Source organism: Heloderma suspectum, chromosome 5 (genome assembly GCF_057233095.1).
Source record: "Heloderma suspectum isolate Gila_16-S chromosome 5, 16-S_ref, whole genome shotgun sequence".
NCBI lineage: Eukaryota > Metazoa > Chordata > Lepidosauria > Squamata > Helodermatidae > Heloderma > Heloderma suspectum.
This window is the reverse complement of record NC_139462.1, coordinates 6776522-6790605: the sequence shown is the minus strand read 5'-3', so window position 1 is coordinate 6790605 and position 14084 is coordinate 6776522. Positions and strand designations below refer to the sequence as shown.

At 46.0% G+C, this 14084-nt stretch overlaps 1 protein-coding gene across 2 annotated transcripts; it reads right to left on the bottom strand.

Annotated features, from left to right (window-relative positions):
- LOC146343548 (N-acetyltransferase family 8 member 3-like) lies at nucleotides 1–4551 on the bottom strand. 2 transcript variants are annotated; one of them, XM_084855273.1, is made up of 2 exons: nucleotides 4479–4551; nucleotides 1–2685 (listed from the first exon to the last, which is right to left on the bottom strand). In XM_084855273.1, exon 2 carries the CDS (start codon nucleotides 2661–2663, stop codon nucleotides 1992–1994), a length of 672 nt encoding a protein of 223 aa, XP_084711399.1. In that variant the 5' UTR covers nucleotides 2664–2685; nucleotides 4479–4551; the 3' UTR covers nucleotides 1–1991. The 2 variants fall into 2 exon arrangements, with proteins under 2 accessions (XP_084711399.1, XP_084711400.1); XM_084855274.1 differs by having other exon boundaries at nucleotides 1366–2685; nucleotides 4351–4551.
- Nucleotides 4552–14084: the final 9533 nt, after the last annotated feature.

The following is a 14084-nucleotide window of genomic DNA, read 5'->3' as shown; positions in this document are numbered from 1 at the left end:
CAAAAAGAACAGGAAGAACAGAAAGGGAGGTGGGGTTGCACTGTATGTGAAAAATACGTATCTCTGCACAGAAATACGGGAGGATGAGCTGGGTAGCACCATTGAGGGCATCTGGGTTAAAATAAATTCAAAGAATAAAAGGAACATGGTGGTTGGAGTCTACTACCAGCCACCCAATCAAGGAGAAGATGAGGATGAAACTTCTGAAAAGCAAGTAGCCAATGTTTCAAGGAAGCATGATTGTAGTAGTAATGGGGGACTTCAATTTCCCCGATATTTGTTGGGAGACAAATTCTGCAGAACATGGCCCCTCCAGGAAATTCCTGACTTGTGTGGCGGATAACTTTCTCCTACAGAAAGTAGAGGAAGGAACTAGAGGATCGGCTATCCTTGACTTGATCCTAACCAACAGAGATGACTTAGTGGATAAAGTAGCAGGTACAGGAACTGTAGGGGAAAGCGACCATGTTGTACTTGAGTTCATGGTTCTAAAGGAAGCAAAAGCAGAGTGTAGGCAAACCCGTACCCTGGATTTTAGGAAAGCTGATTTTAATGAACTCAGAACAATGATCTGTAAGGTCCCATGGCAAGCGACTTTCACAAAAAGCTAAGAGATGACCTGAAAACAAAAAAGTACATATATAGGAAGTGGAAAGAAGGCCAAGCAACAAAGGAAGAGTTGAGGCAGGTAGCACAGAATTGCGGGAGATAGCATCAGGAAGGCTAAAGCTGAAAACGAGCTGAGGTTAGCGAGGTAGGCTAAAAGCAACAAAAAAGCTTTCTTCAGCTACGTGCATAGTAAAGGACAGAGGAAAGAAATGGTGGTTCAGCTATTAAATAAGGATGGCAAAATGATGTCAGATGACAAAGGCAGAAGTACTCAATTCCTGCTTTGGCTGAGTCTTCTCCCAATAGTGGGTCTATGACCCCCTTGGCAAAGGCGAAGTACAGGCTGAAGGGGCAGGATTGCAGTTCTGAGATCGATAGGCATATGGCCAGGGCACTCCTTGAAAAGACTGAGGGAAGAGATGATAGTGCTCTTCAAGTACTTGAAAGGTCATAGAAAAGAAGGCCAGGATCTCTTCTTGATCATCCCAGAGTGCAGGACACGGAATAATGGGCTCAAGTTCCAGGACGCCAGATTCCAGCTGAACATCAGGAAAAAATTCCTGTTAGAGCAATACGACAATGGAACCAATTCCCTAGGGCAATAGTGGGCTTTCCCACACTGGAGGCATTCAAGATGAGGCTGGACAGCCATTTGTTGGGGATGCTCTGACTTGGATTCCTGCATTGAGCAGGGGCTTGGACTCAATGGTCTTGTAGGCCCCTTCCAACCCTACTATTCTATGGTTCTATAATATTGTAGCTAGACACAAGACTGGGGGATCCAACTCTAAGTAAGTTGGGCCCCAGCTATTACAATCTTTGTATCACCTGCTTTGACCTCAGGAAGTACTACTAGGGAATAAGTAATACCTGACTGCAATGCCTGGCGGAGCACCCTTCCTGGTATGGGTCTACCTGTACACTACAATCTTCACCTGAGGCGTTCCTCCAGGTGCCTCCTCTGAGGAAGGTTTACAGGATGGCAACAAGGGAGACTGCCTTGGTGGTGGCCTCCCACTTGTGGAACGCTTTCCCCAATGAGGTTCACCGGGCACCAACACCGGCATCTTTCTGGCACCAGGTTAAGACCTTCCCCTACCCCCATGCATTTCACAGCATGTGATGAGATTTTTAACGGGGCCAGGGACATTGATTGCTGATGGTGCAAAACCATTTTATATTTTTGTATGCAAATGCTTTTATGTTACCCAGAGAATTTTGGTTATTGGGTGGTATAGAAATGTAATGAGTGAATGAAGTCCAACAACTACTGGAACAATGGTGCGTTGTGGTCCTAGTGTCCTGCCCTGTTGGAAAGCAGGCGTGGTGCTGACCATTCCATGCCACCCTTTGGGCCCTGGGCCACCACCTGGATGAAGGAGTCAGCGAGATCCTGTGATCTCATAGCGATAGTAGTAGATGTAAAACTGCAGCAGCTTAGCCAGCTGGGATGGGTAGAACTCCTGGACCTTGCGGAAGCCCAAGCCCTCGTACATCTTCTGGGCCACCAGCTGCACCATGGAGGTGAAGAGGATGACTTCTTTGTAACCCCGTTCCTGGGCAAAGCAGAGCACGGTCCTGGTGAGCGCCTTGGAGATCCCGCGGCCGCGGTGCCCCTTCTTCACGGACATGCGCTTCAGCTCCAGCGCGCTGCCCTGCAGGGCTGGATTTTCTGGATGGATGGCAGCAACTATTCCCACCACTTCCTCGCTGGCCTCCACCACCCAGAAGTGGCAGTCCTTTGGTTCCAGGTAGGTCTGCCGGATGTCCAGCATGTCTGCAGCAAGGGCTTGTTGGACATAATCTGTCCACATGGCCTTCACACAAATCCAGCCCAGGACCAAAAGGGTAGACACAACTCCAAGAGAGAACAGGAAGGACGCAGAGGTCACATAAGCCACGAGGAACACCCCCAGCAGGAGCAGATGTGTCTGGGAGCACCTGAGAATGTGCTGGAAGGCAGCAGGAATGTGCTCCTCGATCCCCTCAGAGAATATGCTGCGCGCTGCCTTACAGTCTCGGTCCTCGTACCTGCGGATGTGGTACTCGCCCATGACGGAATTATAGTCCTTTGTCCTGGAAAAAGGAGCAGGGGGTCAATTAGTCAGATGAAAATACCAATTTGTTTTAAAGGGCTAGGTGGAACAGTAAAGCCCCTGATGGTTCAGGACTCAAGTTTCTGAAGGAGCTCTCAGACATTCTATCACTAGGACGGAGGATGGCTGTCCACCGCCATCATGGTGCGGGGAAAAGTCAGTCACAATATGGAGGCAGAGTTTATTCTTTTAATGTATTGTTACATTTATATCCCACCTTTTTTCCTCTTGCAAGGAACCCACGGCAGCTTACACATTCTCCTCCTCTCCATTTTATCTTCACAACACACCCATCTAGATGCGTTTGACTACAACACCCAGTACCCCCTATAGCTGGCTGGGGGATGCTAGGAGTTGTAGTCTAATACATCTGGACATCACTAGGGTGAGCAAGGCTGCTCTAGGAAAATGATTGTGCCATTCTTTCAAGTTCATTTGCAATCCCACGGGCTTTTTGACCTTGCCACCTCCTGTTCCTTTCCTGCCATCTTGTGCCCAATCATTCAAGGCATGTTGTGCCTGAATCAGCCTCCTCTCACTTGGAATCCCTGCAGCTCAATGAATAGTTCCTGCCAATAGGTCTCTGGGAAGAGGCTTCCTCTGACCTATTTAACCACAACATTTCTTAGGCTTGAAACTAGGAAACCTTTGCATGCAAAGTAGTAGTAGTAGTTGTTGTTATTTTTATATCCCACCTTTTCCCCAATACTGGGACCCAAGGCAGCTTTACAACATTAAAAACTTGTACAGTTAAAACATATAAATAGAAATATACAGAAGTTAAAACTACAATTAAATCATCCAGAATATTAAAGTTGTATAAATGGTTAGCTCTCAGCTTTTAATGGTTTTAAACATTATGTTTAATGTTTTCATTGAGGATGTTTATGCTTTTCATTTTAAATGTTTTAACTTCGTGTTGTATTTTAAAATGTTATGTTGCAAACTGCTCCAAGATGTCTTAAATATAGCAAAGCAGTCTTACACATTTAATTAATTAAACAAAAGTACTTTGCCCCTTCCTCTGTTCATCATGTTTGAAAGGTTGAGCATTTCGATTCTCCAGATGCCCACATTTAAAGAAGAGGCGGCTGCTTCTTCCATGTTACATGTCCCAAGCTTCAAAGTCAAAGTGAACTGTGGTACATGTAGGCCTTTGTGTTTGATTTGTAAATGTTGTTGGAAAAATCTAGCAGGCTTGCAAGGCAACTGCTTTTAACCTGGTGTGTGTGGCTTCACCGCAAGACTCAGAAAAAATTGTTCTTTCTTACAAAAAGAAAAGCTAAGAGTCTCAGGATACTGAGCAGTGCAACAGAATCTGTGCCAGTAGCTGGATGCTGTAACTAGAGAGCCTGAGACCTGCATGATATGTGGTGGCTAACAGCTACAACTTTTGTTCTTTAAGGTAAGCACAGAACCCCTCATCTGGTCCCTTGTGTGTGTGGGGGTAAGGGTTTTTTTGATATTTTGCCCCCACCAGGGTCCTGATCTGGATTGTCCCACCCCTACACCTGTTCTTTTCATCACCAAAAAACAATCCATTTAAACAAATAGATTGCTTTGGGACAGTGAGCATTTCAGGTGCAGGGGACAAAGGGTTAAAGTCCCCCTACCACACACTCCGCTCTGGATGGAGTCCACTTACTTCGAGCAAGCAAGATGCAGCTGGCAGCTCGATCTTCAAAGGAACCCGAGAGGCACCCAAGTTCCCTTTCTGTGATATAATCCCACAGGCGGGGGGCTGTTCTCAGCCGTAATCCCCCTTGCACCCACCTCTTACTTGCCGTCAGATCCTCTCTGATCACAGCCTGTGCTGCTGGCCCGGCCTTCCTGCTCTTACGGCTTCACTGAAGCTGCCTGCGGATGGCTTCTTATGCTGGAAGGGGGGCAGGGATCCATTCTCCTCCTGCTCTCGGAGCAGCCAACCAGAATGCAACACACACCCAAGTTCAAGGCAACCCAGCGGACGAAAACAGGGCTTCGGTATTCCCCAACCTGGTGCCCAGCAGATATGTTGGACTACAACTCCCAGCATCCCCCACACAGCATGAAGGGCTCCAGGTAGGGAAGGCTGCATCAGACCTTCCAGGTAGGCTGGCCAGATCGGATCCTAGACCCAGGCAGCTGTTTCTCAGCTGCGCACCTCAAGCCAGCATTTTTCACAAATCTGGCTTAAGGCATTGCAAGTTAGCACTGCAGAGTGAAACCGTCTTTCCTTCTGCACCCCGGCCCCCCCGGAAGGGCACTTTGCCACTAAACTGGAAGTGTCTTCAGAAGGGTGTGGCTGGGGCATGCTGGGAGTTGTAGGGCATTTTTCTTTCTAAACAAGCATAGGATTGTGCCCGAAATTCTAGAATAGGCAAGTGCCTATCTTTAAATAATACACTGGCAAAGGAATCAAAGCCACAATGGGCATCCAATAATATCCCATTTCACTGAACTTCATCAAGTGCTGCCATTGAAGAATCAAGGCTCTTCCTCTGTTTACACATTTCTTCTAGTTCTTTCCTAAAGAGGACCATTAGCTGCCTAAAAGCTGAGGTCCTCTTAGACCACCACCTCAAATGTTTCTTCTTTCTCTCTGAAAAGTACTTACTTAAAAAAATTCTTGGCCACCTTTTAGGGCAGAAGTCCTCCAAAGAAGGTGTAGAGCAATAAAACACATAAAACCAACATGATATTAAGAGCAATAAACTCTTAACTGCTGTAAACTGCTCAGAGAACTTTGGCTATGGGGTGATAAAGAAATAATAATAAAAAAACTCTGTCAAACTGTCAAAAGACCAAATGTAAGGCAAATGTTATGTGATTGTTATTGCTACACATTTCGAGAGGAACTCGTTTAGATGTTTTAACATAAATAGTCCTGCCAAACTCCACTAAACTCTGCGGGCTGCTTTTCAACAGCAGCAGGTGTCTTGCCTGCGATTAAATTCTCTTACAATCTGCCCCTTAAACCTCCCTACAAAAAAATAAAACAAAAAAATAAAACAAAAAAACAGATTATAGGTGCTAGAGAAAAACTGTCAGTGATACCCTGACAACAAACGGTGATCATGCGTTTACCTCCTATACAATAAAACTTATCAACGTTAGACATTGCTTTATCCTTCTGATAAACCAGGTGTGTGTAACTGAACCAAATGCATATTCTCTGTCAACCCCCATCTCTGCCTTCCTGCATGGCCTTCCCTGTGCTGAGTGTTAGACTGGAAGCTCTGTGGGGCAGGGGCTTTGGAGCTATTTTTATTTATTTTTTACATTTCTATACTGCACAATAGCTGAAGCTCTCTGGGCAGCTCGCAAAAATTAAAACCACATAGTACAGCATAAAAAACATAAAAGCTTAAAACGACAGAATAAAAACACAGCCAGAATAAAGCCTAGCAGCAATACAGATATTCAAAATACAGTAACAGATTTAAAACAGCAAAGCTAAAAAGACTAGGACACTAAAATGCCAGGAAAATAAAACGGTTTTCACCACTGGAAAGAGCACAATGGAGCGCCAGGCGAGCCTGTCTAGTGAGCTCATTCCACAGCCGGGGTGCGGAGGAACTCATTCCGCTGAGCAGTCTACAAGCCTCTCCCCAGCACAGAAGGCCTCTTGTGATAAAACACGAACAAAGCCGTCCCGTCCCATTTCCCCTTTTAAGATTTTCTCTGGTGGAAAGGTGACCTAAGATTACCTCACCTCCATCCCCATGTTGAGTCAATGCTTGTAAGGGCGCTGGGCTCAAAGCACCAGGAGGGGTTCAGCATGAGGCCGCTGCAGACACAGCCCTGACTTTGGGAGCAGCACGGCCCAGCCGCAAACCCTGCACAGAACGTCCGTCCGCCTCATCGATGCAGAGGGCCGCTTGTACTTTGGAAAGCACACCCTGTCCGGTATGCCTGCTTGGAGGTGCTCATGTCTTTTGACCCCAAATGTGCGGACCCTGCCAGAATCGAGAGCTGCGGATTGCAGCGTAAGCAGTGCCTCCGCAGACCCTCTGGCCCTTGAGCCACTCCTCAGGGGAGGGGAATTTTGCCTGCCGGAGTGGGCCCAGAGGCCACACGCACAGAAGGGAGCCAGCGCAACCCAGCAGGAGGCTTGGAACCATCCCACCTTTGCCCCAGTTGCTTCTGCTGCCTGGCTGTAAAGAAACGGAGGTCAAAGCTTAACCTTTATGCTCTGTTTCAATAACTGAAGGTCTGACTGGATTTAGAAGAAAAATGTATGTTTTGTTTTTTACTGGAGACTTGTGCCTGAGAGCTATGTTGTAAACATGGTGCGCTGGCAAACTGGCAGTTAATTAATTAATTAATTAATTAATTAAATTTATTAATCACCCATCTGGCTGGTCACCCAGCTGCTCTGGGCAATGTACAAAATATATAATAAAACAGTTTAAAACAATAAAATTCTACAGTAAAAACATTTTCTAAAATACCCTAACCCGCCCCACCTTAAGTTACCAGTAAGAAGTGAGAATGAAGCCAGGTTTTTGTCCTTATATATGGGAAGGGCGGATTGAAATAGGTACCATCTGATTGGAGAATACTGGAACATTCTAAAGGTGCCTATTGGTCATAAGCTGAAATAGAGGTGGGTTGACGGAATGTTGGCCACGCCAAAGCTGATTGGCTGGAGGGTTCTGAGTGGAGCAAATATAAGGAGCTGTAGCGAGGCATCTGGCTGGAGAGTTGCCTGAGGAAGTGTCTTTGTCAGAGGCTGGGGAGCCTGAAGAAGGTATCAGCCAGGATGAAGAGCTGCTCTGAGACCAGGAGGCTGAGAGGACAGAAGCCTGGCTGTTGGCAAGTGGTGAGGGTCTGAAGATTGAGTAGCTGCTGGACCACACCGAAGACTTTAGGAGAAGCCTGCTGAACAGCTGTGAAGGTTCCAGGTGGAAGTCAAACCTGACCAGAGAGAAAACTGCCTTTCAAGCCCTCATGTTAGGCCTATGAGTTAACTGGGGTGGAGTTTGATAGGAGAATTGGCTTAAGGTTGGGTAGGGTAGGAACTAGGGCTTCTAACACCTGACTGGTGGTAAAAGGAACTATAGAAGCCCCGTGTTAATAGTAGTGACAATATTCTCAAGATAGTATGCTTGTTTTCTGTTTCATAAAATACTTTTTATTTACTTTTCTGGCACCCCTGAGCTGATTTATCTTACACCTAAAGACCTTACGGAAAAAAGGTATACATTACCTTAAGGGGAATATTTTAATGGTGGTAGCGGAAGTGAGGGAGGGATTACCTGGTGGTGAGGGGTTAGCCTCCACATTTGGTATTAGTCGTGAGTTTGCCCTGGAGTAGAGCGCCCCCATCTCCAAAAGATCAGGCCTGTCACAATAACCTTACCAACTCTGTTGTCCCATTTGAGAATGTCCTATGTACGCCTCCCCTGTACCCCCAATATCCAAAGCAACTCCATCTGCAATGAGGATTCCTAGTTTTGAGGAGGGGGAATGACTTGGCATTGGCAGGGCTTGACCTCTGGGATCTTTCCTTTGAGAGATTAAGAACAACCTCTCCCCTGGAGGGGTGTCCAGCACAGAGACTACAGCATGGAGACAGAGGCCAGTTAAGGACCTGGCAGATGAAAGCTGTAGACAGAATGTAGGTGGAGGGTAGGATAGACACAAACTCTATCATTTCTTTGTAACCTGACATATCTTAATACCTTCATAACGTTTTTTACTGGGCTCCTATTGAATCACAGGCTTCCACTGTTCACAGGGTAGATTGATTTAAATCAAGGGAGTTTAAATTGGCAAGAAAGGCCAGTTTAAATCATTTATTTAAATTAAGTTTCTCATTGCTGCTATTTATTTGTTCGTTACAGTGATATCCCACCTTTCCTCCAAGGAGCCCAAGGAAGCATATATGATCTTCCTCCTCTCCATTCTAGCCTCACAACAACCCTATGAGGTAGGTTAGGCTGAGTCAGCATATTGCCCAAAGTCACCCAGTGAACTTCATGGCAGAGTGGAGACGAACCCCCATGTCCTGAATCCCAGTCCAATGCTCTTAACCACTACACCACACTGGCTACATGCCACTCCCCCTCCCAATTGGCCATACTGGATTAACTCTTGCCTAGGGAGGGGATTTCTTCAAAAGGCTGAATGGAGATTTGAACCAACACCTTCCAGCTTCCATTTCAACACTAACCAGCACACTGGCTCTCAAATAGAGCCTTATGACCAGCAGCCATTATTTTGTGGAATATAGGTACTTGCGCATGAGACAACTTAGTCTTCTCTCCCTGCCCCCCAACGATGCTCCTTTCTGCTTCACTCCGCTCCACCCTTACAAAAGATAAAATGTGCAATGCGCATAACACAAAAGGCACACATTCTAAAGTGCTATATTTATCTTAAAGAGTAGCTTGGTTAATGTTAATCTGAATATAATCATGTTGTTGTTCAGTCATTGTGTCTGACTCTTTGTGACCCCATGGACCACAGCACGCCAGGCCTTCCTGTCCTCCACTCTCCCGGAGTGTGCTCAAGTTCATATAACCATGTTAGTCCTACAGTTAAACACTTCAGCAAAGGAGATCGTTACCCTGTCGTGGTGCTGGAGCTTGAGCACCTCAATGACGTCATGAGCTAAACCGTGAAGGGACACCCAAGACGGGAAGGTCATGGCAGAGAGGTCAGACTAAATACGATCCCTGGGGAAGGAAACGGCAACCCACCCCAGTATTCTTGCCATGAAAACTAAATGGATCAGTACAACCAGAGATATGTCGGTATACCATCGGAAGATGGGACTTCCAGGTCGGAAGATGGTCAAAATGCTACTGGGGAGGAACAGAGGATAAGTTCAACTAGCCCCAGATGTGATGACGCAGCTAGCTCAAAGCCGAAAGGACGGCTAGCAGCCGATGGTGCTGGTTGTGAACGACGAATCCGATGTTCTAAAGATTAACACACCATAGGAACCTGGAATGTCAGATCTATGAGCCAGGGCAAATTGGATGTGGTTATTGGGGAGATGTCAAGATTAAATATAGACATTTTGGGTGTCAGTGAACTGAAATGGATTGGAATGGGCCACTTCACATCAAATGACCACCAGATCTACTACTGTGGACAAGAGGACCACAGAACAAATGGAGTAGCCTTCATAAGTAATAATAAAGTGGCTAAAGCAGTGCTTGGATACAATCCAAAAAATGACAGAATGATCTCAATTCGAATTCAGGGTAAGCCATTTAACATCACAGTGATCCAAATATACGCCCCAACCATAGATGCTGAAGAAGCAGAAGTAGATCAGCTCTATGAGGATTTGCAGCACCTACTGGATAGTACGCCAAACAAAGAGGTCATTTTCATTACAGGAGACTGGAATGCTAAGGTGGGTAGTCAAACGACACCTGGAATTACAGGCAAGCATGGTCTGGGAGAACAAAATGAAGCAGGACACAGGCTGATAGAATTTTGCCAAGACAACTCACTGTGCATAACGAACACTCTCTTCCAATAACCTAAGAGACGACTTTATACACCAGACGGTCAACACCAAAATCAAATTGACTACACCCTTTGTAGCCAAACGTGGTGGACATCTATGCAGTTGGTAAAAACAAGACCTGGAGCTGATTGTAGTTCAGATCACGAACGTCTTATTGCACAATTTAGTATCAGACTAAAGAGAATAGGGAAGACCCACAGATCAGTTAGATATCAGCTCACTAATATTCCTAATGAATATGCAGTGGAGGTGAAGAATAGATTTAAGGGACTAGATTTAGTTGATAGAGTCCCGGAAGAACTACGGGAGAGGGACAGGGGGAGTGCGACCCTGTTGATTCTCCTGGACCTCTCAGCAGCTTTCGATACCATCGACCATGGTATCCTTCTGGATAGGTTGTCTGGGTTGGGAGTTGGGGGCACTGCACTACAGTGGTTCCACTCCTACTTGGATGGCAGATTCCAGAAGGTGGTGCTGGGGGATTATTGCTCTGTGCCATGGCAATTGTGCCATGGGGTTCCACAGGGCTCTATTTTATCCCCTATGCTGTTTATCATCTACATGAAACCGCTGGGGGAGGTTATCTGGAGGTGTGGGCTGAGGTGCCATCAATATGTGGATGACACCCAGCTCTACCTCTCTTTCTCATCAAAACCAGGTGAGGCAGTGGCTGTTCTGAATCAGTGCCTGGGCACGGTAATGGACTGGATGAGGGCCAATAAACTGAAACTCAATCCAGACAAGACGGAGGTACTGTTAGTGGGTGGTTCGTCTGCCCGGCTAGGTGATAATCAACCTGTTCTGGAGGGGGTTGCACTCCCCCTAAAGGATCAGGTTCGTAGTTTGGGGGTGCTCTTGGATCCAGAACTGTCACTTGAGGCACAGGTGAACTCAGTGGCACGGAGCACTTTTTATCAGCTTAGGCTGGTATACCAACTACGCCCTTATCTGGACAGAGAGAGCCTAGCTACAGTGATCCATGCTCTGATAACTTCTCGTCTGGATTACTGCAATGTGTTATACGTGGGGCTGCCTTTGAAAACGGTCCGGAAACTTCAGCTGGCCCAAAATAGGGCAGCAAGATTGTTAACAGGGACTGGCCTGCGAGCTCATATTACGCCAGTACTTTTCCAGCTGCACTGGCTGCCAGTCCATTTCCGGGCCCGATTCAAAGTGCTGGTATTAACATTTAAATCCCTTAACGGCTTGGGGCCAGGTTACCTGAAGGATCGCCTCCTCCCATATGTGCCTGCCCGGACCTTGTCAGCGGCCCTTCTCCGTGAGCCCCTGCCAAAGGAAGCGAGGTGGGTGGCTAGTAGGAGGAGGGCTTTTTCTGCTGTGGCACCCCGGCTCTGGAATGAGCTCCCTAGTGAGGTTCGCCTGGCACCTACATTGTATTCCTTTGGACGCCAGGTGAAGACCTTCTTATTTTCCCAGGCATTTTAGCATTCTAAATTTTTATCTTTGCTGTTTTAAACCTGTATTTTAAACTCCTGCACTGCTGCTAGGTTTTATTGTGGTTGTATTGTTATATTGTGGTTTTAATGTTCTATATATTTTAAATTGTTTTATTGTGTGTTGTATGGTTTTAATTTTTGTGAACTGCCCAGAGAGCTTTGGCTATTGGGCGGTATAGAAACGAAACGAAACAAACAAATAAATAAGAACTATGGACAGAAGTTCGCAACATTGTTCAGGAGGCAGCAACAAAAAATGTCCCAAAGAAAAAGAAAACCAAGAAGGCAAGATGGCTGTCTGCTGAGCCACTGGAAGCAGCCCAAGAAAGAAGGAAAGCAAAAGGCAACAGTGATCGGGGGAGATATGCCCAATTAAGTGCAAAATTCCAGAGGTTAGCCAGAAGAGATAAGGAATTATTTTTAAACAAGCAATGTGTGGAAGCGGAAGAATAGAATAGGAAGGACAAGAGACCTCTTCCAGAAAATTAGAAACATCAGAGGGAAATTCCAGGCAAAAATGGTATGATCAAAAACAAAGATGGCAAGGACCTAACAGAAGCAGAAGGAATCAAGAAAAGGTGGCAAGAATATACAGAAGATCTGTATAGGAAGGATAATAATATCGGGGAAAGATTTGACGGTGTGGTCACTGTGCTAGAGCCAGACCTCCTGAAGAGTGAGGTTGAATGGGCCTTAAGAAGCATTGCTAATAACAAGGCAGCAGGAGATGACGGTATCCCAGCTGAACTGTTTAAAATCTTGCAAGATGATGCTGTCAAGTTGATGCATGCCATATGCCAGCAAATTTGGAAAACGCAAAAATGGCCAACAGATTGGAAAAGATCAACTTATATCCCCATACCAAAAAAGGGAAGCACCAAAGAATGTTCAAACTATTGAATAGTGGCACTTATTTCACATGCCAGTGAAGTAATGCTCAAGATCAAGATCAAGAGAGCCAGCATGGTGTAGTGGCTAGAGTGCTGGACTGGGAGTCGGGAGATCCGGGTTCTAGTCCCCACTCAGCCATGGAAGCTCACTGGGTGACTTTGGGCCAGTCACATACTCTCAGCCCAACCTACCTCACAGGGTTGTTGTTGTGAGGATAAAATGGAGGAGGAGGATTATGTACGCCACCTTGAGTTCCTTGGAGGAAAAAAGGCAGATATAAATGTAATAAATAAATAAATAAATAAGATCTTGCAAGGTAGACTCCAGCAATCCATGGAATGAGAATTGCCAGATGTACAAGCTAGGTTTAGAAAAGGCAGAGGAACTAGAGACCAAATTGCCAATATCTGCTGGATAATGGAGAAAGCCAGGGAGTTTCAGAAAAACATCTATTTCTGTTTTATTGACTATTCTAAAGCCTTTGACTGTGTGGATCATCACAAATTGTGGCAAGTTCTTGGTGGGATGGGGATACCAAGTCATCTTGTCTGCCTCCTGAGGAATCTGTATAACGACCAAGTAGCAACGGTAAGAACAGACCATGGATCAATGGACTGGTTTAAGATTGGGAAAGGAGTACGGCAGGGTTGTATACTCGCACCCTACCTATTCAACCTGAACACATCATGTGACGTGCTGGGCTTGATGAAGCCAAGGCTGGAGTTAAAATCGCTGGAAGAAACATTAACAGTCTCGGATATGCAGATGATACCACTTTGATGGCTGAAAGCGAGGAGGAGCTGAGGAACCTCATGACGAAGGTGAAAGAAGAAAGTGCAAAAGCTGGGTTGCAGTTAAACCTCAAAAAAACCAAGATTATGGCAACCAGCTTGATTGATAACTGGCAAATAGAGGGAGAAAATGTGGAGGCAGTGACAGACTTTGTCTTTCTAGGCGCAAAGATTACTGCAGACGCTGACTGCAGCCAGGAAATCAGAAGACGTTTACTTCTTGGGAGGACTGCAATGACAAATCTTGATAAAATAGTGAAGAGCAGAGACATCACACTGACAACAAAGGTCCGCATAGTTCAAGCAATGGTATTCCCTGTAGTAACCTATGGCTGTGAGAGTTGGACCATAGGGAAGGCTGAGCGAAGAAAGATAGATGCTTTTGAACTGTGGTGCTGGAGGAAAATTCTGAGAGTGCCTTGGACTGCAAGAAGATCAAACCACTCCATACTCCAGGAAATAAAGCCAGACTGCTCACTGGAGGGAAGTATATTAAAGGCAAAACTGAAGTACTTTGGCCACATAATGAGACGACAGGATACCCTGGAGAAGATGCTGATGCTAGGGAAAGTGGAAGGCAAAAGGAAGAGGGGCCGACCAAGGGCAAGATGGATGGATGATATTCTGGAGGTGACGGACTCGTCCTTGGGAGAGCTGGGGGTGGCGATGGCCAACAGGAAGCTCTGGCGTGGGCTGGTCCATGAAGTCACGAAGAGTCAGAAGCGACTGAATGAATAAACAACAACAAACAGTTAAACGTGGTCATATTCAG

Coding starts and splice junctions, on each gene's coding strand:
- LOC146343548 (XM_084855273.1), bottom strand. CDS start 2,663: ATGGGCGAGTACCACATCCGCAGGTACGAGGACCGAGACTGTAAGGCA.